Genomic DNA, 24466 nt, shown 5'->3' with positions numbered 1-24466 from the left:
CATAACATGATTCAAAGGAGATGGCCTGTGTCCTCTAGCCCACAGGATGGACCTGAGGAAGGGAGTGCTTACAAGGTGAAAAACTGATCTCTCTCTGGTCTGGTCACTGGAGCTTGAAATTGCTTTAACAGGGAACAAAGCTTTTTATGCCAGAGGTAAGGCCCACTGATTAAATTCACATTAAATTAAAAAATATATATACCAAATTTCTTCCTAGTTTTGTTTATTTTAAAGGCAGGGGACATTGTTTCTGAAAAACAGAGAAACTGAGAAATACAGTAGGGTAAGGACATTGACCAAAAGAGAGACACTAGGTTCCTTGCCACCTCCCCTTGATCACACCCAATAAAATGAAACAATTAAAGTGGTCCTTTCAATAAAGTGAACGTCAAAGGCACACCACATTTTCTAATTAGAAAGAATGAGTGTTGTGCAGTTAATTTTCATTTTACCTTCCTTGACTCACCAGGAACTGATTAGGATCCCCCCCCCTTCCAGTTTCACTGAAATGCTTATAAATTCCATTTGCTTTGCTGCAGATATTCTGCTTTCTAAGCATAATTTCACTGGCTGGTCTTCCATCCAAATGTCAAATGACTGTTTGGTTTTATGACCTGAGTGTCTACAATATAACTTAGTGTCACTAATAATTCAAATGCATGTCATCTAAAGTTCTTACAGATGAGAGAAAAATAGGTCCAAGGAAATTGACTGATGCCAGAATTTTGTGAAGGAGAAATGTGGGTCAACTAAAGATAGTTTAGGAACTGCTGGAATCACCTGGAACGTCAGCATAAAATCTGGGCGAAACCTGTTGGTTGTTTTTTTTTCAATTGTCTCTAACATTTGCTAAAATAACAGACTTATAATGTCAAGGTGAATCCACTCACAGGTGCCAGCCACCACCCACGATGTGAAGCGACATTCCCCAGTACTCTGGCTGCAGGGACAGCTCACTGGTTCAAGTACACTGTTGTTGTGAGCCTGGAAAATTACTAGATCATGTGACTGTCCAAGTCTCTATCAAGCATCTGATTGTTATGATTCTTTATATCACGTTCTTACCTGCCTTTCTTCTGAATCACCTAATTTTTTCCTACCTTTGCCCAAGTAGCCCAATGAGTTTTAACTTAGGGAACGATGGTGAATTCTAAACTTTTTAAATAATTCCGATTTCCTGCTAGGAAATGTACAATACTTATTTTTATTCACTTCCGAGCGAAAAGCGCAGGACCTTGAGCCTGAGCATGCATATCATTTCTAGTTTCAAAACTCACACGTTCTTTGACGGGCTGGGAATGGACTGAGAAACTTGGTTGCTGTATATCGTCACTCCTAAGCAGGAGGGTGATGTGATGTCTGAGCAAGAGCTTTTAGCAAAGTACATCAAAGGAAACTGTAAATCTGAACTTAATAAAATCTAAAACAGAGCCTCATCTTTCACGTTCAGATGACAGACAGCCAAATTCATCAGACCAGAAAACTGCCCAAATAGTGACACTGTGGAAGAATCTCTTACCATTCTGAATGAGGGTCTGTGACCGTGTGAACCTCCCATGGACAGCTGTCATGTGCAGGGGACTTTTGCCATCTTTACTCTAAAAAGGAAGGGAGAGAGAAACAATGGACCAGGCACATCATGTCTGAAACATCCCTGTGGATACTGCTGGCAATGTCCTGAAAACATCAATTAAAATTTTTTTTAATATGATAAAAAATTCACAAGACGTAAAAGATCATTTAGAAATCAAAAGATAAAGTACATATTATATCTCAAGTTACTGCATAACATCACATTGTGAAGAAGCCTAGAGAAGTGAATATTTTAGAGAAGAAATGCAATGTTTCTAGTTATACTAACAATTTTTAAACCACCTTGTTTCAAACTGAAGAAATCATCCCAAACTTTTTTTCATCTCCAGTAACCTACTGATGAAGAAAGTTTCCTCCAAGGAATTTTTTTCAACTTTTGTCCATAGTACATGAAAAAAGACAATGTGTTAACTTGCTTGGCCCTGTTTGACCTGATGGTGACCAAACTGCTGTAAGTCACTGCAGCTCTCAGAGCTGACCTAGAATCCTCCACCATTCCCACTCTAACTCCAGAGGAAAACAGCACTTCCGATTGTTGCAAAAGAGAAACGCTGCTTCACTGAACTCATTAGAAATCACAGCATTAAGGCATTCAGCTGTCTAGCAAACTGCCATTTTAACGATCACCTGGAAATGTGTACTGAATTTATACATCTCTTTATTATTCAAGATATAAGTGATGGAACTTCCTGACACAGATTAAGCCAAAACATAAAAAATGTCTAGAATCTATATACTGATCATCAGTATACCAAATACGGAAGTCCTACACAATTAAGAAACCCGAAACACCAATCAGAAAGAACTTATGCACCCCTAGGTTCATAGCAGGGCAATTCACAATAGCTCAGATCTGGAAACAGCCCAAGAGCCCATCAGTAGATGAGTGGGTAAAAAGCTGTGGAGCATTTACACCATGGAATACTACGCAGCTGTAATAAAGAAGGCTCTCTTACCCTTTGGGACAGCATGGAGGGACCTGGAGAATATTATGCTAAGTGAAATAAGCGAGGCAGAGAAAGACAAGTATCACATGATCTCATTCATATGTGGAATCTAATGAACAAAATAAACTGATGAACAAAGTAGATCCAGAGACATAGAAGCATGGAACAGACTGAGGGGTCTCAGAGGGAAGGTGGGGGTGGGGGAGCGGGTGGGGAGAGATTAATCAAAGAGCTCATAAGCATATATGCGTAACCCATGGACACAGGCAAGAGTGTGGAGAAGGCCTGGGGGGAGGGCAGATTCGGGGGGAGGGGATCAATAGGGGGGAAGGGGGGACATCTGTAATACTTTCAACAATAAAGATAAACTTTAAAAGAAGAAATAGTCTTTCACAGAATTTCTTAAAATAGTAATACCCCCAAAAATATGACTGTCATTTCAGACCAAAGGTATCCTCAATAGAATGTATTCTTTCATTCGAGTATTGTAAGAAAAAAAGTATGTAATTGTTATTTTTCTAAGGCTCAGGAGAAACATTTTTCTTAAGTCTGAGGTTGAAATATGTGGTTTCTAAAGTGCAAGTTCATTTTTGTTATGCAACTCATATACTTGTGCTTTAAAATGGCTCTTTGTTTAAAAAATTCTACAGTGGAAAACAAATAATTACTTAAGCAAGTGTTTCTCAGCGTGAACAAGGGACTTACCTGCACCTAATCACGGGGTTTCTTGTTATAAATGTGAATTCTGTGCCCAAACCCAGGCCCACTGAGTCAGAACTGGGGTAAGGGGAGCCCCATTTGTAACTGGCACAGCACACTGCTTTAGACTGGGGCTGGAATAGCTTATAAAACCACAAAGCTTTGACAGAGAATTTTTATCATATGAGTCTATCCCTGAGAAAGAAGAAAGGCATTGTGCTCAGTCTGTGCTGAAGGAAGAGAGAACCAGAGCGGGAACTGCATCTCAGCGAAAGGTTCTCGGGCAGGCGGCAAACAAGAGCTCATAGGATCTTTTCTCCATCTTGTATCATTATAACCTGAATCAGAAAAGGCTGAGAAAGCTGAAAGTAAACTGGGAGGCTTACTGAAATGGTGCTTTTAGGGGAAAAGCAGCAGCAACCAAGATGATGACAGGCGGCCGTGGCTGACCATGGGCCCACAGCAGAGGAGGGCCCCTGGAAGCTCTCTGACCCCCGAGCCTGCGTCCTGCCTGTGGGAGTGCTGGCAGTTTAAAGGACTGAGACTCTGGAACTACTTGGGATAAGACGTAAAACATACGCCCCTCCAATAAAAAAGTGATGACCGTCTAAGACTCAAGGAGAGAGAAAACAGAAATTGCAGAGCTGACATCAACTTGTCCCTAGGTGGTGCTATTTCTTTAACTTTTGCTCCAATATTTTCTCTTAAATTTAATATGAAAACATAACTAGCGTTTCGTTAAATAGATAAAGCCATAAATATTTCAGTATTTAGACAATATCTTTATAAATATTTAACTTAGCACTTTTCCACGCCTAGAAAATAGCTTAGAGGCTTTTCCAAGGAGTAACCCCCAACCTGGCAGTCACTAACCAAACTGCAGCCAGTGAGCCAAAGCAGAAGTAACCGGCTTCTACAGTGTGTAGTTTACAAAGCCGGTCCCATTTCAGGGACAGCAAGCACCGCACCCTTCTTCTCTCTTGGAGTGTGTGTGCCTTTGGTAAAGGGACAAATAAACAGGATGACCAAAGTCAGGTAAAATTCAAAGGACAGTGTCATGGTCAGTGGTGATGCTTATTTCAGGTTTATCCTTGCAGATGGTTGCCTGGGTGCATCTAACACTTCGTCCAGGCCACTGCTGATTATTTTTTTTCTCATAAATAAATATTGGGGGGGGGGGGCAGGAAGCATTACCAGTGTCATAGCAGTCATTTGGGGCAGTTTTGTTCACATGGTATAGATGTAAAAGGAATTCATTATGTCCAAAAGCATTGAACACTAACGAAGGTCAAAAGGACAATACTTTGTATCTAGCCTTACAAGTTAGAACTCAGGATGTTCAGGTTGACACGAGTGATCCTCATAAGTTTCATATGTGCCTGAGACTTTTTCACACAGGGTGGGGGGGGACGACTTGCCTTCGCTGCCGCTGTTCTGAGAACTTCAAAGATAAACTATTCCCTGCGTTCTCAAAAGAGAGGATGTGTTCAGTTCCTCTGTTTATTCAAAGCTTTGCTTTTATAAATTTTATTCTTAATTTCTAGTCTCCTTCCAATTTCTAGATGCATTTTCCCATCAGATTTAGGACTTGGAAAATTTGTTATTTTGAGGATTTATTTAATTAAGCAAAAAGCTCTTTTACTGATTCATAGTTCAGTCATAAATTGTGAAGAAATAATGGGGATTAAGAATATGTATGACAAATAGTACTCTTTCAGGACGGAATTCAACATCATCCAAGGAAGATGAATCCTTGGCCTAATGGAATGTTCCAATTTTCTCAACCATGAGTTTTCTCGGAAATCCCTTCCTTCTTTTCTTCCAGGCCTCATGCCTTCCTTCCACATCCTCCAACATCTCACAAAACCTTCCCTGCACTTACAGACATTTCCCTCCTCGGGAACCTGGCGGCACTGTGTCCTCTATGGTATGCTGCCTCCGGGAGTCACTAGCTCAGTGGCCCTACGAAAAGGCAATGGTGCCTCCAGAGTCTAACACTAAGGTCCCCTGGGGGAGAGGGGGGGTCCAGATATAGTCAGAAACTCAAAAGTGCTTTTTTTTCCTTTAATACTCACCCAAGGATACTTTTTCCATTGCTTTTCAGAGAGAGTGGAAGAGAGAAAGAGAGAGAGAAACAAATTGAACCAGGACCCTTCAGTCCGCAGTCCAACGCTCTAACCACTGAAAGCCCCGGCTAGGGCTCAAAAGGGCTTTCTAATTCAATGGAAGAGCAATATAAAACCCCGGTTTGCAAAAAGGTCATACATAGGCCTTTTTTTTTAATGGTTCTAAAGGCGGGAGATGATACACAGTTGGCTCATTCATTCATTCCTCTCCTTTCCTTCCCACATGCTCTCCAAAGTTCCAAGTGCCATGTCCCTCTCACTGCCTACTCCAGTTTCACCTTCAACCTCTACAAAACAGGCCTAATTCTATGATCTGGTCCTGGTACATATAAAAAGAGGAGCAGGCCCACTTCAGTAGATGTGTGATGGGCTTCAAATGCAGTCTCTCTTGGGGCTGAATGATCTAAGGGCCCACAGACAGAAAAGAACTGAGACCACGGGCAGGCTGAATGGTAGTGACCAGGAGATAGGCAACCTGGCATATCTGGCGTGGCTATGTGTTTAGTGCTTTTAACATTTTGAATGCTTCCCAAAGAGAGCCTTGAGAAGCTGCAGAAATTACAATGTGGTCTGTAATGTAGAAGAAATATTATTTTATGCTTTCTCATGCTCTTCCTGTTTGTAAAATAAAGTGAACCTTCAATGGATTATTGTATGAAGTATTCTGTCGTCATTATTTGTCACAAATAAACTAATATTACAAGGTCAAAGTCATGGTCAATCTAAGCAAAATGAGAGATTGTAAAATGCACACAGGACACATATCCTTCCTCTTCTTTCAATTATCTTGTCATTGCCCATGAAGACACTGCTTTTAGTGTTTTGTGAGGATAGAGGAAAACAAAGTGAACATGTGGGTGGGTGTTGGCTACATTTCAATATGCAATTTCCCTCAAACTTTAGAATGTCTAAACAAATATAAACTGTCTTACAATCTACAAACACTTTCAAACTCCATGGAGCAACGTGGTAAAGAGAGATAACAACTTCAATTAGAAAGCTACCTCCAGAGTCAGACAGAATGGCTCTACGGAAATGTTAGATGACCTGTGTATCCAGAGGCCATCTGGAATGGCAAAGGAGGATTCTAGAAAATTAGGAAATCAAGAGGATGTAGACCAAGTAGATGTAGGGAGACTGAGGGAGAAGACTAGAGTTGACTCAAAATACAATTTACATAGATTAAAAAACACATAAACCCAAGTCTCAGATTTTAAAAATGCTATTTCCTATATTCTACTGATGATTAGCAGTCCACAGGAAAAGTTAAATATTAAAACGAAGTAACTGTGCTTTCCAGATCCATTTTACAGGGAAGCGAAGGCTGCCATGAACCGATGCACCACATACAGCTGAAGCCCCTATCCAACCTGAACTGACCCCTGTCAGTTAACTGGGAGAAGCAGGTAGGTTGTCAGAAAAGGGCCTTCTAACCTCGGGATCAAGCACCCTGAGAACATTCGTCGGCAAGTTTTACATAGGTGATAGAAAACCCTGCGAGTTAATGAAATGAAGGTTGGTGAAGAGAGCTACTTTATTTAACTTCAATAACTTTTCTTTCTTTGGAGGCTTTAAGGATGTCCCTCAGACACTAGGATGACAATGTCCACAAGTCTAGGGACATTGAGGATTTGGCCACCTGCCAGCCTCCTGCCTCTCAACACCATCCTCTCTAACTTCAATCCCACAAGATGACTCTCCCACCTTGGACTCCAGTTCCTACTTTTCAATATCACCAAAGATGTTCATCTTAGGACCTTGGAGGGTCTCCACTTACAAGATCTAGAACTCTGAAATTCTCTTCATCTATTCTACTTTTTTGTTATTACCTGCTTTCCACATTCAGGAAGACACTACATTCCCCTCCATTTCCTTCCTTTCTTCTCTAACTCTTCTTTTTTCATTATTGATTTTAGAGAGGGGTTGGGGGAGAGAGAAACATTGATGTGTATTAGTGTATTATACACTATTTATGTATTAGTATTATTTATGTATTAGTTTGCATTTTTTCTAATTTTCTAGTGATACTGAATATTTTTCATAGGTTTAATGGATATTGCATGCTCTCTCTTGTGATCTGCCTTAGCCCATATTTTTGAGTAGGTTATCAAACTTTTTCTTATTGATTTTTATGAGCTCTTATATATTGAGCATATTAATTCTATTCTTATCATATATATTGCAGAAAAACTTACCTGAGTTTTCCCTCTTTCAATTGTATGTTAGGGTTTTTGTTCTGTTTTTTATTTCTTTTGTTGTTTTTTCTTTAATCATATAAAAGTTTGAAATTTTGTGTAGTCGTCTTTTTTCCTTTATATTTTCTGTCTCTGGTGTCTCTATGGCCAGATTACTGTTTCTAATGCTCAGTTCTGATCATACAACCTCTCTAATATTAATGGCCCTCACAGCCTATGTAAGCTCAAAGTCCTTAGCCAGTAAATAAGCCCTCTTTCCTTCCTCAGGTCACATTTCAGCTTGTTCTTGGCTCTTTCCTTTCACATGACTTATACTCTATTCAAGCAGTATAAATTGCTATTCTGAAAATTTGTTCCATATTTCCCCACAATTAGAAATTACAAGAAAAATATTGAAAGATTTTAATAGTGAATAGAGAAAATCATGAAAATAGATTGATCCAATATTCTTGAGATTAAATCTTAAAAATAATTTTTCAAAAACAGAGGCAGAATACACTGGAACCTGGCTTCAGGATTCCTTTGTGCTTGAGAGGAATTCACCTGGTGCAGGATAAGATATTCTGCTATAATCAAAATGCATTCAAGTGATGTAAATCAGGATCATGAGGACTGCATGCGTAAGTTCCCCCTGGTTATCTGTTATAAGAAACTGACTAGTTTCCTAAAGTTTATCCAGAGCTTTTCCTATCCAGAACTCCCAACCCCTTTGCTCATGCTGGTCTATCTAGAATACCTACTCTCAAATTCTTTCTACCTCTCCTCATCTCAACTGATTTCAATCTTCCAAGTTTGAAGATTGGAGATCACATCTCATCTTGGAGGACTCCTTTAGTACCAAACGGGGCAGTAGGTAGCCCTCAGTAAGTTTGCTGAATAAAGGGCTCACCATTAGGACCAGGTCAATGTTAAGTCACTGAAGCCACTATCTGGGGTTGACTATAGGAAGGCATTTGAGAAACACCTTGGAGGGCCATGCCAGGGCTGGGAACAGACCGGAAATCACGCAGCAGCTCTGCCCTATCAGCTCAGCATTCACTTCAGTAACAGAATCTAAACCAAATCAACATCCATGAGATCCCTTATTTCCTCTGGAACATTCACTGGGCTACCAAGGACACATGACTAGAAGCTCAGTGCCTTCCAGCTGGACAGTCACTCCTGCAGAAACAATGCCGTTCAGTTTCTATCGCATCCCAATACAGGAGGGGGCTGTGGGAGTGGAGGTCCTCAGGGTTACAAATCATTGTGTGGCAAACATGACACAATTTACAGCAATTGATTTTGCTCAAATAGAGGTGCAATGCAAAGGTGTTTAACACTGAGAGCGAGAAACGAAGAGTGTCATACCTGGATGTTAACATCCGCCCCGTTGTTTACTAACAGCTCAAGACACAAAGCACCGTGTGTGGACGCAGCAGCGAAGTGCAGAGGGGTGAAGCCGCCGTTGTTGGGCTGGTTCACGTTAGCACCGTAGTCCGTCAGCTCGTTGACCACAGCGTCCTGCCCGTTGTAGCAGGCCAGGTGAAGCGCCGTGTTTCCGTAGACGTTGATTTCATCGATCTGCGAATGAGTCCAAAACGGGTGATTAAAATCACTGGAGCCAATTTACCCCATTTTCCACAAAAAGCCTAATGGCTATGCCAGAGAAAGGAAATGTCCACCTGTTGACATAATTATTCAGTGCTGACTCCTGCCATTGTGGTCACCCTGCAAATGCTTGTCACTAGAGATGAAGATCAGCAAAGACCGAATGCGACAAAAAGTGAACTGGGGAGGACAAGGAAGTGAGAGGTTTCAACTTGTGGAGAAAGAGTTTGGGACTATGGAAGGGATTCAAAAGTGAAGGGCACAGCTGTCTGGAAAAGCCAGAGGAGAACTGAATCAGGGGAGCGAGAAAGCAGCCTGGGACTCAACAGTGAACTTGAAGCGAAAGGGGTGGGAGACGCGCAGGGAGGTGCTGTGGAGCCACAACTCAGAAGCTGGGCTCAGAAGCCACTCTGGGTTTGGCTCTGCCGTCTGACACCTCACAAGGCCTCGTTCTGTAGCGGGGCCGTGAGGCTGTCCTGGGTGCTTAGGCCATAGCTCTTTCTTGCTGCCCCGACTGCTGGGTTTCACCATCATGGTCTCAGTACTGTCACTTGGTTTCCTTTCCTCCAGAGACAGGGATGTTCCAGAGACTCACCGCTGCTCCTGTTCTGCTACCTGAAGGTTGGGCTGACTTCTCCAGCTCAGCACTGGACACTTCTGCTGTTTGTCCCTGCTCGTTTAGGCTTGTAAGCCACAATTTAGAAGGCCAGATTCTGAAGGTGGGGTGAGGAATCCTGGCCAGGCTTTGAAAAATGACTGGTTAGAGCATTGTCCCCATATGCCTAAGCTGTGGGTTTGATCCCCGGTCAGGGCACATACAGGAATCAACCAATGAATAGATGTAGATAAAAGGGTGGAACAACAAATCAATGTTTCAATGTTTCTCTCTCTCCCTTTCTCCCCTCCCTTTCCTCTCTCTCTCAAATCAATAAATAAACATTGAAAAATAAAATGCAAACAGGATTTAATTTCAGAACAAAAGAAAACCCACAAATACATAGGATTTCACTTCAGAACAACAGAAAGCCCCCAAATACACCTTGGGGTGATGCATGAATCGTAGCTCACCTCCACCCCCAGATTCAGGAGATGTTTGACAACACTGATCTGTCCGTTGGAGGCTGCAGCGTGCAGGGGGGTGTAACCCTTCTTATCCTTACACGTCACTTCCGCGCCGTGGTTAATGAGCAGTGCCACAACGTCCAGGTGGCCTTCACAAAGCAAGCAGCAGAAAACATCGTTAAGCTTTACAGGACAATTTGATGATTCAGTCCACCTAAATTATCACTGTTAGCTTTTATTGCCACCGGTATTTTGCTGAGCTATTTATAAAAAGCTGGTTCATGAAAATATTCAACAAATACTTTGTGAGTACCTACTATGTGCCAGGCTTTATGTAAATGCTGTGGGGGGGAAATAGATGATTCACGTGAGCGTTCTCTTCAAGATCTAGTAGAAGAGATAGATGCCTGCTTGCAAATAAATAAGAACCAAATCCTATAATATGTTAGTACCACAGCCTTAAAAACATTATGTTAAAATGAAAGCAATGTTTTTGAAACCAACTGCTATTCCTTGCTGAAAAGCTCAACAATGGCAACTTGGTTTGGAAAAACTAGTGGGGAAAAATCAGTTAATTAGATGACTCCAGATTAATTTTTAAATTATACGAAATTGCTGCTGTTTGACCAATTTTCTGTTGTTGTGTTTTTTGCCACAGAAATGGCAATTTCAGATGGTTCAACTTAAAAGTAGTCTCGTGAATTATTGGCTAAACAGAAAACCCATCTAGTTTCAACACTTATTGGCATATTTTCGAGAATATTTTCCTTTGTTCCCTATCACACTACATACAATATGATGAATGTATTTAACCTTTATTTTGTGACTGAAGATGGTTCGATACTTCAGGGTCCTTGCTGTAAACATGGTTGATAACTGAAGGGTAGAGATGAGTACTGACTCTTGAGTCTAAAATGTGTGTGCAGTGTCTTCTGTGTGTGAAAAAACAGGAGCGTGTGTGCGTGCATACGTGTGTGTGTGTGTGTGTGTGTGTTTGAGAGAGAGAGAGACAGAGAGTTTGGTATTGGCTTGTTTAATTAAAATTTGACTCTTTCCCCCCAAGCCTTGTATATAGAAAAAAATATTTTCAGTTACTAGTGGTGCTATCTTAAGCTTAAGTGGTGCTATCTTTTGTCCTGGTTTTGTCTTTTATTTCCTAAAGATAGTCAACTATGTTTTTTCCTGTTTGAATCCTGATGACACACAAAATGATGACTTTACTTCTTTAAAGCAATTCTACACTAATGTTCTGCACATCAGCAAAGAACAAACTTGGAAGCCCAGGTTCTTTGAGTCCATCTCACACTAGTTTAGTATGTGTTCTGCCTGAAGATCGGCCTGGCAAACATTCAGGGCTCCAGTCCTGCAAGGACCATGCAGACGGCCAATCCACTTCAGCCAGCCCAGAACTCCACGTCACCTTAAAAAGGAAAATGCTTACAAAATCTTAAGAGTCTGTTTTTTTAAGCCCAAAGGTTCATTCAGATCCAGTAGCGTATAACTTATGTCATCCCTGATCCAGCCCACTCTCTTCTTTCTCCCCACAATTAATGTGTGTGTGTTTTATGAGATAAAAAGCCTATATGCTTCTTTTAAAAGATTCAGAAAAAGCCAAAAGGTAGTCAAAGGAAACCGAAATCATCCACAATCATCAATCCCTGGAGATAATCAGTTAACATTTCAGTCTATAATATATCCCAGGTTGTTTTTATTGTATAGATTTTTTTAAATGGGGATCGTATTATTTATACTGTGTTATGACCTGTTTTCACTTAACACATCAGAGAGTCTTCCCATGTTAATAAATACTGATGACATCATCACTGTAGTTACTGCACAGCGTCCCATTGTGTAGATCTCCCATAATTTACCAGCACGATCTCCTGTGGATGGGCACTCAGGCTGTTTATAACTTGGTGCTGATAGAATCTTGTCTGCTCTTCCAATTGCAGGATGTTCTCCAATGAGAAACAAAAGGAAGGATCTTCATTTCCCACGGGACTACACTGGGAATAAACTCTATATGGTCTATCATTTCTCAGTGGTATTTGGGCCAACAAAAGTGAAAAGGAAAAATATAGAAATGTCGTTTCTTGTCCCATCTCCGCCAGCCAAGCTGGCAGAAGCAAGGACGGCAAGCCCCAGCTTTGCTAGCAGTGGACAAACAGGAAAATCCACAGTGACTCTGGTCACCTCAACCTACACAGTAGCCAGAGGGCTGTCCATCCATCCTTCCTTTTTGTTTCTTTCAAAAATATTTATAAATAAAAAAAGACAAATAGAATTTATGTCCTTCCTTCACTAGCCAGTCCTCTTTCTTTTTAAACACTTTATCTTGCTTCCACAACAAGGTAAAATAAGCACAATTTGTGCAGCTTTTCGATCCAGATTGAAATATATTCAGTGAGGTCCAGGCCACGATTCATCCTTCCTCCTCCTTATAGGAAAAATAAATCTCTGGCAAAGCAACTGCCCAACTACAGGGTTCCTGGAGTGCCAGTAAAATGGACCAAATCTTAATCCAATTGAATCCCAAGATTGAAAAGAAGTCAGACTTGCCCAAGAAAAAACCTATATGGGCAGTGAGAGACCCAGCGCTTCTTTAATGAAGGTTTCATGCACTCTGCTTTCCGTTCATGGAATCCTTACCCATGTATGCTGCCCAGTGCAGAGCGCGCCGGTCCTTCTTGTCAAATGCATTGATGTTTGCCCCTTTGGCCAAGAGTAAATTGACCATCTGAAAGATAACCAATAATGAAATCAAGCATACACCGTGTAATGGTGAGGGTCCCTTACCACCTGCAAGTGATCTGAGCCAAAAATAGTGTCAAGGCAGGTTGGAGATCTGGAGTTCAAACAAAGTAAGAAGATGACATCACAGCCAACCCTGTGGCACAGGCATCGGAGAAAAAGGCTGAAGTGACGGCTACTTTTTCAGTTCACTGTGGCTTTAAATTTAAAAATAGTTTTGCATACAAATATTATCATCACGTTCTATAAAAGTCTCAGAAGTAATATTAGGTCCCACTTGGGGCTAAGAGAGCCCATAGGGAGGATTCTGGTTGCCAACGATAAGGACACCCACCTCCACATGGCCGTTGAGAGCGGCGTGGTGCAAGGCTGTGCGGCCCCCTCGGTCGGAGACATTGACGCTGCTCAGCAGGGGAATGATCACTTCTGCACACCTGACAGCCTTATTGGCTGCTGCTACGTGGAGGGGGGTCTGCCAGTTCTTGTCTCTTGCATTAACATCAGCCGAGTGCTTAATCAATACTTGCACTGCTTCCTACAACCAAAGCAGAGTTTGCACGGGTCACTGACAAATGCTCGATCAATACTCGGGTGTAAGATGTTACACCAGACCCTGGAGCTACGGAAAGGGAAGGCTCCCTCCCCTCACGAGCTGGCTTCAGATGGATATTCTTCTGTGACAAGAAAGTAATGAGTGATTAAGATCAAGAGTGGCACAGATTAAAACAGGTTTTCACTCTACATTTCTTTGTTAGGCCAAGAGCCCTGGCACATCTCCAAAACCAAATAAACCTTCTAAGGATAAGGCTTCCTTATAAGGTATCAGGTATTTTTAGTGAAAAGAGAGCATGCATGTGCAAGTGTGAACATCAGGGTGAAATATCCATCGGCCAAAAGGCCCCCAAAGATCAACTGAGGTTAGAGGTATTTGTCAATAAGTCTCCCTCTTCCAAAGCCAATGGCCTCAAAGCCCTTCAGACATTCTTGGATCAATTTATAACTCTTTAGTTCTCTCAGCCAACATCTTAACTATCACTCTGTGATCAATAAGCAGTCAAGCAGAGAGGATGTCTGTTACTACCTCAACTAGAAGTTACAGACTTTTGTTTTTCCAACCTTTTCCACATTGCAGTGGGGTCATTTTTTTTCCTACTATTGAGTTCCTTCTCCTTTACTGAGCCTCCCACTTTTTATTTTCCTTCTGAGGACCTAATCAGCTTGTTAGCCTCTTGAACTATACCTCTACTTGGGTTGTGCAATGAAATCACCTGGGGAGCCTTAAAAATACAGATGCCTGGCCCCACTCCAGAGAATCTATATGGCCTCAGAATTTCTCTGAAGCTCCCTGGGGACTTGGTTATGCAGCCAGGATTGAAGACACTGTTCTGTTCAATCAAGGGAATGATACAGCTGTTGGTTGTTTCTGTTTATTTCCAGGGACACCCTTTGGAGTAGTTAATGGGGCTTCTTTATGGACAGCTTAACAATGTGTCATCAATGAGCCAGTGAAAAGCATCAGTCCCACATTCCTGCCACCCCTCATGGACTAAGAGCTCACCTTTGTCCACCCTAATCCCCACAGGCCTGGACTGTCCAATCTGCTTGATCTTGCAAGTATATAAAAATGCCTCCAGATAGCAGATAATTCAAATTCTCAAAATTAGTACTTTTACCAGGGACATCAATGATGAAATAAAAAGAATGTTCTGTGAATCAGTAGTAGGAACATGTTGAGATGAATGGCTAACTTAGTAGAATGAGAGCAGAGAGAAATTAACTTTGCTAATTAGAGACTATAGTTTAAATAAATAGTGTGAGTTCATTCAGATGCTATAAGTAAAGGGTAATGAGCTCATAGGGCTCATCCAAACAACTTAAGATTATCAAAAACGGGGGGAAAGATATAAGCCACCCATCCTCAGCAAGATGAATAATAAAGTAATGATTACTAAATATTCCTTGAACCTATTTCAGAGCCAAACATGTATATGTTATGCTTACCTACTAGAACTATGGAAGATTGAGGAAAACATTACCCAGGATCTATCCTAAAAACTAGATGGGTACACAAAAAATAAAGAAAAGCTACATCACAATGAAGCATTAAAATTAAAATTAGAAAAATAATACTTTTATCATCTTTGGTCTCATAAATATGGTTTATGTAGATGCAAGACGATCTGTTATGATGTGGGAAGAAAATATTAGAACCTTCATTTATATTTATTTTCTTTAAAAAGGAAAGCATTTTAGCTGGTATTTAACTTCTGGGTTGGCACTGTGCCCTCAGTCAGCTCCATAGAGGATCTTGCCCCACAGTATTGGAGATGCCCTCAGGGAAGAGAGGGACTTCCACAGTGCTGAGGGGGTGGGCCTTGCCCTGGCTCCATTCATTAGCCTGGAGTGCACCCAAAGGGACAGGGATGGGCCTGCCAAGTCGATTTACAGACTGTAATATGTACCCTTAAACTAAAAGCATTCTAAAATAAGCAAGATTTATGCAAGGAACCCATATAAATAATGTGGAAGTCACAGAGCTGACACTTCTACTCCTAGTAAAAGCTTTCTATCACCTACATTACAAGGTAAAAGTAATGACAAATTTAATCAGATCTGACAAGAGCTTGGCCAAAACAGAGGAAAATCATCAGAAGTCTATTATCTACCTTGGTTATGTAAGACTATGATAAATGAAAAGCCTCACCCCCTAAGGATATTGTGCCTTGAAATATTAGCTAATGATAGTATTTCCAGTATATAATTTATAAATAAATGAGATGCACATCTTGAAATGCATGCTGAAAAAGTTTTGCAGATATATGGCCAAAAAGATTGAAGATCATCATCTCAAAGCAGTACTGTAAAAGCTGGTACAGTATCCTTTTTATACATTCACAGCAAAATAACAATACACACTGTTACTTTAATACCTTTGCCTTGTGCATTATTTTATTGCACTTGTACAGATTCTTGCTTTGCATTAAATATTATGTAAATTCAGGATAGACTAACAAAACAAAATACACAAGGACATTTCACAAATTTTAATCTTGGAAGCACTTTAACATAGTTTTAAGAGGGCATAATTTTATGGCTACTTAGGGAATTAATGATTTCTGTAATTTAAAAAAAAAAGTCTCTCTTCCTGTATCACATATTGGCTCTGACAGAAATTTAGAAGGTAAAACAGAAACTAATGTAGGGAAAAAAAAGTTGAACACTTTCTGAATCAAGAAAAGTTACTTGCATGATATTTCTCGAACTATCTGTGGTAAAGGACGAGTTTTTAAAATTATATCACTTCAAATCTATCAAGAGCCAATATTTTTGTAAAATACAATTAAAAGTAGAATAATAAAATGGAAAAAATAAAGACGCAAATTATAAACTCAATTATTTTATTATTAAATTTGGGAGGCGTGAAATTACTCTATCAAATTGCCCTAAAAGGTTCTGAATGCTCACTCTTATCACGGCAAGTAAACGAAAGCTTCTGGACCAGTACTCAGGCCACACTGTGAGTGGTGATTCCTCAAAGCCTTTCTTTCTTTTTTAATGAACCAGAAAGTGTGAAGATTCTGGCATTTCCCCTGAAAGGAGGTTTCAGTCAGCAAACACTCAGCGTTAGGATCGTGGGCCTGTTGGTTCCACTCCATAGCAGGCTGTCCTATATAAGTACTAATAGACACAGGAAGGAACTGTCATAGGATGTCACACGGGAAGGAATTGGAGATGGCATTTGCAGTCGCTTTATTTCTACTTTTTATGACTTTCTCTTTTTACAAAAGGCCGCTCCAGCCCTGTAACAAAAAGTAGAGACATACACTGTGGCACATGGAAAAGATGAGAAGAAATAGGAAGCATGCGTCCTAAACACTGTCACCTCTAATATTTGTTTTTTTACTCTTAGATGTGCATTGTATTTAAGTGGTCAAAAATTACTCATGGAAAAGTAATTGTTTATGACTCCGGAGTCCTTGCAGGCACAGGCAACGTCAAATTTTATAAACTGCCAAGTTGCTTTAGACCAGGGTGTGAGCCTTATACAATTTTCTGGGCTCTTTACAAAACCTGGCAGATGCCTTGCACACAGTGTATATTCAATAAATTTGGGTAGAATAAATATATTAGTATAATCATTAGCAAACTAAGTAATAATATGCAAGTATTAACAAGGCATTTACCATGCGCTGCTGTCCCTGAGGCTGCACGCAAGTCCTGAAGGCATTTACTCTATTACTAAAATCACTGGGGCTTTCACCCCCTACTACTTAGAGCAATTTCATATTCTGTAAGAATTCTATAAATTGGAGCTGAACTAATTTGTTCAATTAATCAGATGATTCCTCTAAAAAGTACCCATTATTAAATTAAACTCACCCTTTATTATTATAATTATTATTGAGGACAATTATTCTAAGAACTAGTAGTATAAAGGGGGTTTTCACTGGAGACTGTGGGATATGAAAAATTCAAAGGAAACCATTCAAGAAGCGCTAGCTTCAAACATTGGGAAGGCCAGATATTAAATTGTCCTCAGTCTTCAATCTTGGGTCTCAAAGTGTGGTACGTAGACCACATGCATCAGAATCCTCTTTTCAAAATACAGATTTCTGGGCCCACCCACAGGCTTCATCACTGGGGTGAGGTGCTAGAACAGGCACTTTTAACGAGCATCCAGATGACCTGAATGCACACTAAGTCTGAGTACGACTCATTTCTATTCAAAAAGGTCATAAAATGCTTACTTTCTTCCCATTCCAGGTATGAGCTATATTCTCTATGTGGTTATCGTTTTATAATTATAAAGATAATTTAAGGAAGGCAATAATATTCTAGTCTCTCATATAATTTTTCCAATTCTCCTGTCTACTGTCATTTAGCCCACAATAATAACAATTTTTTTTTTTTAGAAGGAAGAGGAAAACATGAGTTTTTAACATTTAAGCTATAAAATTCTTATCTTACTCAACTCTGGGAAACACCTTTATACCCATTGGGACGTCTGTCTGCACGGACACAAGAACAGACCCATTTTATTGGCTGGAACACTATCAATAAGGGGGCTCAGATGGTTGAAAGTAAGCAGTAGGGCACTGTGGTTAAGAGAGCAGGTTCTCTAGTTATACTCTCCTCAACTTACTGCCACCTTAGGTTCCTCTCCGAGGTCACGTTTCCTAAATTAGGCTTAATCACAGTATCAATCTCAAAGAGTGGCTCGGAGGTTAAAACGGAATCATGCACAATAAGTGTTTAGCATACTGTCTAGCATACAGCAAGTGCTCAATAAGTGTTCATCACGGCAATAGATATTTGCACACAACATCCTCGATGCTACACTCCAAAGACAGGATACAACCATTTTTAACTTTTCTATCCAAAGGATAGCCTCCAGAACAGGAAACTGTAAAGTCCATCAATTCTCCTCTGTGCTATATCAGTTCATTATAGAAGAAAAGGCATGTGTGAAAGGCCAGCTAGCTGTATTTGCATGCAGGCCACAGGCTGTGTGCTGGCCGTCTGCCCTAAACACTGTGTCCCAGAAGCTCCCTTTGTACCCCCTCAGGGCCCCTCTAGCACATTTAACAGTGCCTTCCATCCAGTGGGCTTCAATAAACATGTGTTAAACACTCCAGGTTTGCAAGCATTTAATTCCTTTCCCCTACAGCTGCTCTTTTCCAAGAAAGAAAAACAAAAATGTAACAAGAACAAATTAAACAGAGGAAACAACATGAAATAATCTACAACAGCTCAGAAAATTCTCCCTGGAAGCCCCAAATCTTGCTCATCTACATTATCTAGAATTGCAAAATATGTTTCCCTAATATTTTGGTAAGAGAGTATCCATTTCTTCACAGCCTTGGAAGTAAAGAGGGGGATGAGCGAAGCCCTTAGGGCATCAACAGGAGATAATGCTGTTTGGCTCTGATGAATCTGTTTGGCTGTTTCCTTCCCGGGAATTCCAGATGGGGAGGGGTAGAGGTGGAAGTAGGATATGGGACTGGGCCTAGAAGGGAGCACACAATACTGCCTGGTCAGTACCAAACAACCCCTGAAGGTTTATCTCCAGAACCCAACCTATGCTGCACGATTTTAAGGGCTATGGCCATGTCTCGATCTGCTTCCTTGTCTGCAGGGGAGCTTTCATAATTCAGGCAGGGGTGGACATTTCAGCAAGATTATGACCTGATACTCCTATTGTTATAACAGCCTCAGGAAATGAATTCAGCAATACACATTATTTTTCCAGGCACAGAAATCTGAACATAAAACTTGCCTAGATGGAGAGAAGGCTCAGGGATTTTGACTTGTGCTGACTGATATCTTGGACTTACACTGATATGGGTGTTGCATGTGATTTCGAAACTCATCCTGATTTTGCAAGTTCTAGTGGGCACTCCAAGCTCCAAGTCAGTTCACCTTGCATGCGTGGAAGGTGGTTATCTCCAGCACTCTCTGTGGGGTATACCAGTTGCACGACAGCGGCTGTACAGAAAAGCATCTTCGCGGAGCTGAAGTTAACATGAATCCCCAGTCTTTCATGAATTGCTCAGAAATAACTGTGTACTGAGCAGGCTGGTTGCTAGAAATACAATGATAAGCAATGTACATGGCACTAATTTTAAGGAACTTACTGTCTAGAAGATCTTCTTAATGAAAACAGAGTAACAATTTCAATGGTCGCTTTATATTGTGTCCAGTTAGCCGAGTCGAACTACATTTCCCAGAGTTCCCTCCCTGCACGGTTCTGCTCAGGGCTGGCCACAAGACTCATGGGCATGAATCTCGGAAGGCACAGGGGAAACCGCGGCCTGGCTGAGGCGCTGGCTGGTGGGTGCTGCTGCAGCTCGTGCACGACGTCACTGACCCGCTGGATCACCACGCTGGCACAGGGCAGTACCAGGTGACACTGCCACAGCTTCCTCAGTGCCTGCCAGGCCTGGGCCAGGCATGTGAGAGTCCAGAGGCGAAGCGTCCAGATCCTTCTACAAGTCACCCACACCCACGAGGGTGAGGCAGTTTTAGAGGCAGGCAGGGGTTCCCGTCTGTCCCTGTTCTCCCCCACTTCACATCCAGATTTTCTTATTAACTGCAGACCCTACTGGACCACAGTGACTTCCGGACCCCACAGAAACCAAGGTGACAGCAGCTCGTACAATTGTGCGCGGTCTAATTCCTATAATAAATATCATATTCTCTAACTCTCATGGTGGTTCTGCTTCCCCGATTCAACGCTGAACCCTGAGAGATCCATTACCTGCCTTTTAGAAGCACAGGGACTTCAAGGACAGGATAGAGTTTACAAGCCTTTCAACGAAGGAATGATTGTTAATACATATTCATGTAAGTAATAGCTTTGCTTGTGGATCTAAGCAATAGACAGATGTGCCAGTGCTCATGTTGAACGCACATATCCCCTTTGGCAAGTGCTAACAGCCAAATTATCAGCCCGAACCCTCCCTGGTCTTTCCCCCTAAAGCCTGCTTCCCTTCCCCAGCTATGATTTAGGGGAGTCATGGAGTAATGGCAACATGATCAACTTCAAAAAAGGGAAATCTGAATTTCCTAAATCTGGACTTCTTACACTCAGGGTGATGTGCTTTGGAGCTAAGAGGCCCTCAGTTAGTTCTAACAATGGTTACAGACACTCCAATTTTCATAGTAAACTTTTCAATCTACTGTGAAAGATATTAGTATGAAGACATCTTCTTGCGCAAGCTTATAAATGACCCTGATTATTTACAACTCAGGTCCTGTTTGCATTTTAATTCCTTCCTGGCAAGAGGTACCTGCAAGGGATTTTTTCCCCACAGAAAACCTGCAGAGGGAGCTGGTTCTTTAGAGAAACAGCAAATGCCTTCCCCAGATAGGAAGGTTGATCCATCTTGGAGTTGACTGAATTCAAACATAACAAAGATACGTAAAAAGGTAAGCTGATGGTTGATGGAGGATAGATGTTTTGAGGATTGAAGTCTTTGCCACTAGTCTAGCTAAAAAAGGTGGCGATCACATAGTACCGAAGTCACTTGCTTTTGTGCCTTTCTGTCCCACCAGACTACACGCTTCCCAAGCACAGGGGCCATGTGTCTTTTCTGTTGTTGTAGCTCTACCAGCAAGCACAGTGCCAGGCATGTAGGAGGTGCTTAGTAAATGTCTTCCTAAACTAAAAAGATCTGGTTCTTGTTAAAAGAGGAAACAAACCCATACTGTTCAAAAGATACTTAATTTTTATTTTATTTTTAATTTTACCAAAGATGAACAGGTTTTAAAAGACCGAGAAAAACTCCTCTGTGAAGGAGCTGGTCTCACAAAGCTGGTTGTATGAAGTCAAGCAGCCCATCGCACCTGCTTTCCCAGGTAAAATAAATGAAAATGTGGCCTAGCCAGCATGGCTCAACAGTTGAGCATCAACCTATGACCCAGGAGACCAAGGTTCGATTTCCAGTCAGGGCACATGCCTGGGTTTCGGGCTCGATGCCCGGTAGGGGGCGTGCAGGAGGCAGCCGATCAGTGACTCTCTCATCGATGTTTGTCTCTCTCTCCCTCTCTCTCTAAAATCAATAAAAAATATATATATATTTTTTAAAAAGAAATGAAATGTGGGATCATAAGAAGATTGTGGGACCATAAGAAGATTCCCCAGGGTCCAAGCCAGGCAAGTTAGGGTCATATGTGTCCCTCCTTCCACGTGGGCTATTTGGAAAGAGAATACAACCAACCTCTTATTAAAAACTACCCAGTATGGAGGGACCTGGAGAATATTATGCTGAGCAAAATAAGCCAGGCAGAGAAAGACAAACATCACATGATCTCACTTACATGTGGAATCTAAAGAACTTAATAAACTGATGGACAGAATAGACTCAGTGACATGGAAACATAGATGAGACTGACGAATGTCAGAGGGAGGGAGGAGGGCGGGTGGGTGGAGGGGGAGAGAGTAACCAAAGAACTTATATGCATATATACACAACCCAAGGACATGGACAATGGTGTGGAGAGGGACTGGGGAGGGGGATGGGACAGGATGGAATGGGTCATTGGAGAGAAAAAGGGACATTTGTAATATTTTGAACAAAAATAAAATAAAAATAAATTTAAAAAAATAAAACCTACCCAAATCACACAGCACAGCAAGGAAGACCGTGAGCACTAGGCTGTCATCTACCAAGTACACTGTGCGGTTTCCAGACAGTTGCCAACCGCCAGCCATCAACACTGCAACACTGGTGTGTGCATTCTCAGCGACACCCCTAGCTCCTAGGTGTACCTGGAGAACATCACCTCTCCAGGAGCAGAGGAGAAACTTCCTTTGGTAAAGCCAGCTACAAAGACTAGTTATCCAACGCCAAGTACCTCCGAGGTTAGAGCCTTTTGGATCCCTGCATTGTGGGCATCCCTGTCTTGACCAGGCCAACACTCACATTCACCAGGGTTCCTGCCACCCCTTCCCCACATTGGTTTTCTCTTCTTGACCCTTACACTTTCCCTGGACCAGCGGAAACACTTGCCATGGTTTCAATGATCACTCTCTGTTCCTAAGCTCTAGATCTGTATAAATAATAGTAATCGATTAGCCATTTTCACTTGAATTTCCAGCATTCAAATAAATTCTTCTTGAGCACCTACAATGTACCAGGCTTGAGATACACCAGGGAACATAACACAGGTCTCTGCCCTCATGGGCTTACATTCCAGACATGTGTTTGCCAAACTCACTTGTTCACACAGAACTGATAAGCTTCCCACCCCCTGGTCCTCCGCCTCTGTCTTCTCAGATAACAGCATCAACATTCACCCACTGGCTTCCTTTTCAACTCACCTCACAAGGTTCCCAATCCTGTCCTGTTCACGCTTATCTCTGCTCTGACCACTTCCCGGTGCTCAGAGGACACCCAGCCCTCTACCACTTAACCCAGATCCTACTATCAGGCTTATCTTCCTCCTCACCCCAGGTTCCAGGAACATCCCTCCTCCTCCTGGCCTGGTAAGTCCCTACTCATCCTCTAAGACCTGGCTCAAGTGGCATCTCTTCTTGGAAGGCAGCTGGCTGCTTCCTCCTCTGACTCAGTTCTGGTGCTGTACTGATCAGCTTACCTGTTTACCTCCCCCTCCAGATCGAGAACTCGCTGACGTCAAGGCCCACGTTGCCCATCTCGGACTACCCCCGTCACCCCCAGCCATGCCTGGCATGCAGGGGGTACTCAAAAAACAGTTATTCAATGCTGGTAACCCTTTTGCATTAGAAGTAAAAGCCTTCTGCTCACCAGTGAGAACCCCTAATTCAGCAGAAAGAGTTTTTCTCTATGTAGGGACTGACGGTGCTAGATCAAATAAGATAGTCACTCACCTCACTTCTGGAGGCAACAGCCCGGTGCAGTGGGGTCAGCCACATGTTGTCCTTGGCGTTTACGCGAGCTCCTGGAACCAAACGGCACAGGTTAGAGGCATGACACAGTCAGGGGAGTTCTGCTGACGTTACGTCAGATCCTGTCCCTCGCACTCCCATCTGCCTGGTACGATCACCACGTTTCGTTTTGTTTTTCCTTTGTATCAGTCATGTGCTTTCTGGCAACTACACAGGAGGAGACACCCCGTAGAGCAGAAGGAGCAAGATGAAGAACGGAGAATGTCACAGAATTGGGTAAAGACTAGATGAGAAATGCAGCATCTCACTGGGTAGGAGACACAGCGGTGAGAAGACTGAGAGTCTCCAGGTCTACGGAGATGTATGTTCTGAAAAATGAAAAACTTTTCAAGTGAGTGTGTGTGTGTGTGTGTTCCTGAATATAAAATATATAAGCAGATCTATTATTTTATTTTTAGTCATTAAGTATATTTATCTCGCAGGGCCCATAGCACCCTTATTGGCAGGCTGTCAGCGATGAGCAGCCTTCTAACAAATGTGTGCTAGAGGCCAGTCAACTTTCAAACAAATCTTGTAAAGCTGAGTTCTGATGAGATTTCATCTGGGCTGAGAGGATTAGCAGAAATCTGCTTTATCCAGGAATCCCAATTCTTTCTCTGAGACTAGCCAGATATTTCAGTAGGAATAAGCCAGCTTTCACAGAGCTACTGGACGGCACAACATAAAGCCTAAGTAGGCTGCTCATGGCTCCCTCACATGATGGATGGACAGACGGGTTCACACACGAGCCAGAATCAGCTCACAGATGTGCCTAATGTTCGTCTCTGGAGCCACCTCACCAGGGAGGAGAAGCTCCATATGAACGGATTCAGGGAAAGCAGACTCTGCCCTCCTTCCGTGGCCCCTCACAAATCCCCACGCATACAAGCCCTCCAAGTCTACAACTGAATGATAAAAACACCCCATCTCAGCTCCTTTTGGGGGGGTTCAGGGTTTCAATCAATCTTCTGATCAGAAATAGAAAGTTTTAGAAAAGGGCCCCTAAGAGGAAGAGGAGGAGTGAATATAGGGATCTGTGTCGATGCAGGAACACGAGACTGTTTTAGCTTCAGGACAACAAGAAGGAAGCTCGTG

At 42.0% G+C, this 24466-nt stretch overlaps 1 protein-coding gene across 5 annotated transcripts in view; it reads right to left on the bottom strand.

Annotated features, from left to right (window-relative positions):
• Nucleotides 1-24466, bottom strand: part of ANKRD44 (ankyrin repeat domain 44) — a 251380-nt gene that overhangs the window by 93576 nt on the left and 133338 nt on the right. For all 5 annotated transcript variants that reach the window (XM_081142776.1, XM_081142775.1, XM_081142774.1 and 2 more), the window contains exons 4-9: nucleotides 23315-23385; nucleotides 13298-13498; nucleotides 12862-12949; nucleotides 10219-10361; nucleotides 8911-9123; nucleotides 1520-1598 (exon numbers count right to left, since the gene is read on the bottom strand). In XM_081142776.1, coding sequence (XP_080998902.1) covers nucleotides 1520-1598; nucleotides 8911-9123; nucleotides 10219-10361; nucleotides 12862-12949; nucleotides 13298-13498; nucleotides 23315-23385 — 795 coding nt within the window. The remainder of the gene's footprint in view (nucleotides 1-1519; nucleotides 1599-8910; nucleotides 9124-10218; nucleotides 10362-12861; nucleotides 12950-13297; nucleotides 13499-23314; nucleotides 23386-24466) is intronic.

This window comes from Miniopterus schreibersii (genome assembly GCF_964146895.1).
Source record: "Miniopterus schreibersii genome assembly, chromosome: 7".
NCBI classification, from domain to species: domain Eukaryota; kingdom Metazoa; phylum Chordata; class Mammalia; order Chiroptera; family Miniopteridae; genus Miniopterus; species Miniopterus schreibersii.
Note: the sequence above shows the minus strand (reverse complement) of the source record. Positions and strands in the feature narration are given on the sequence as shown.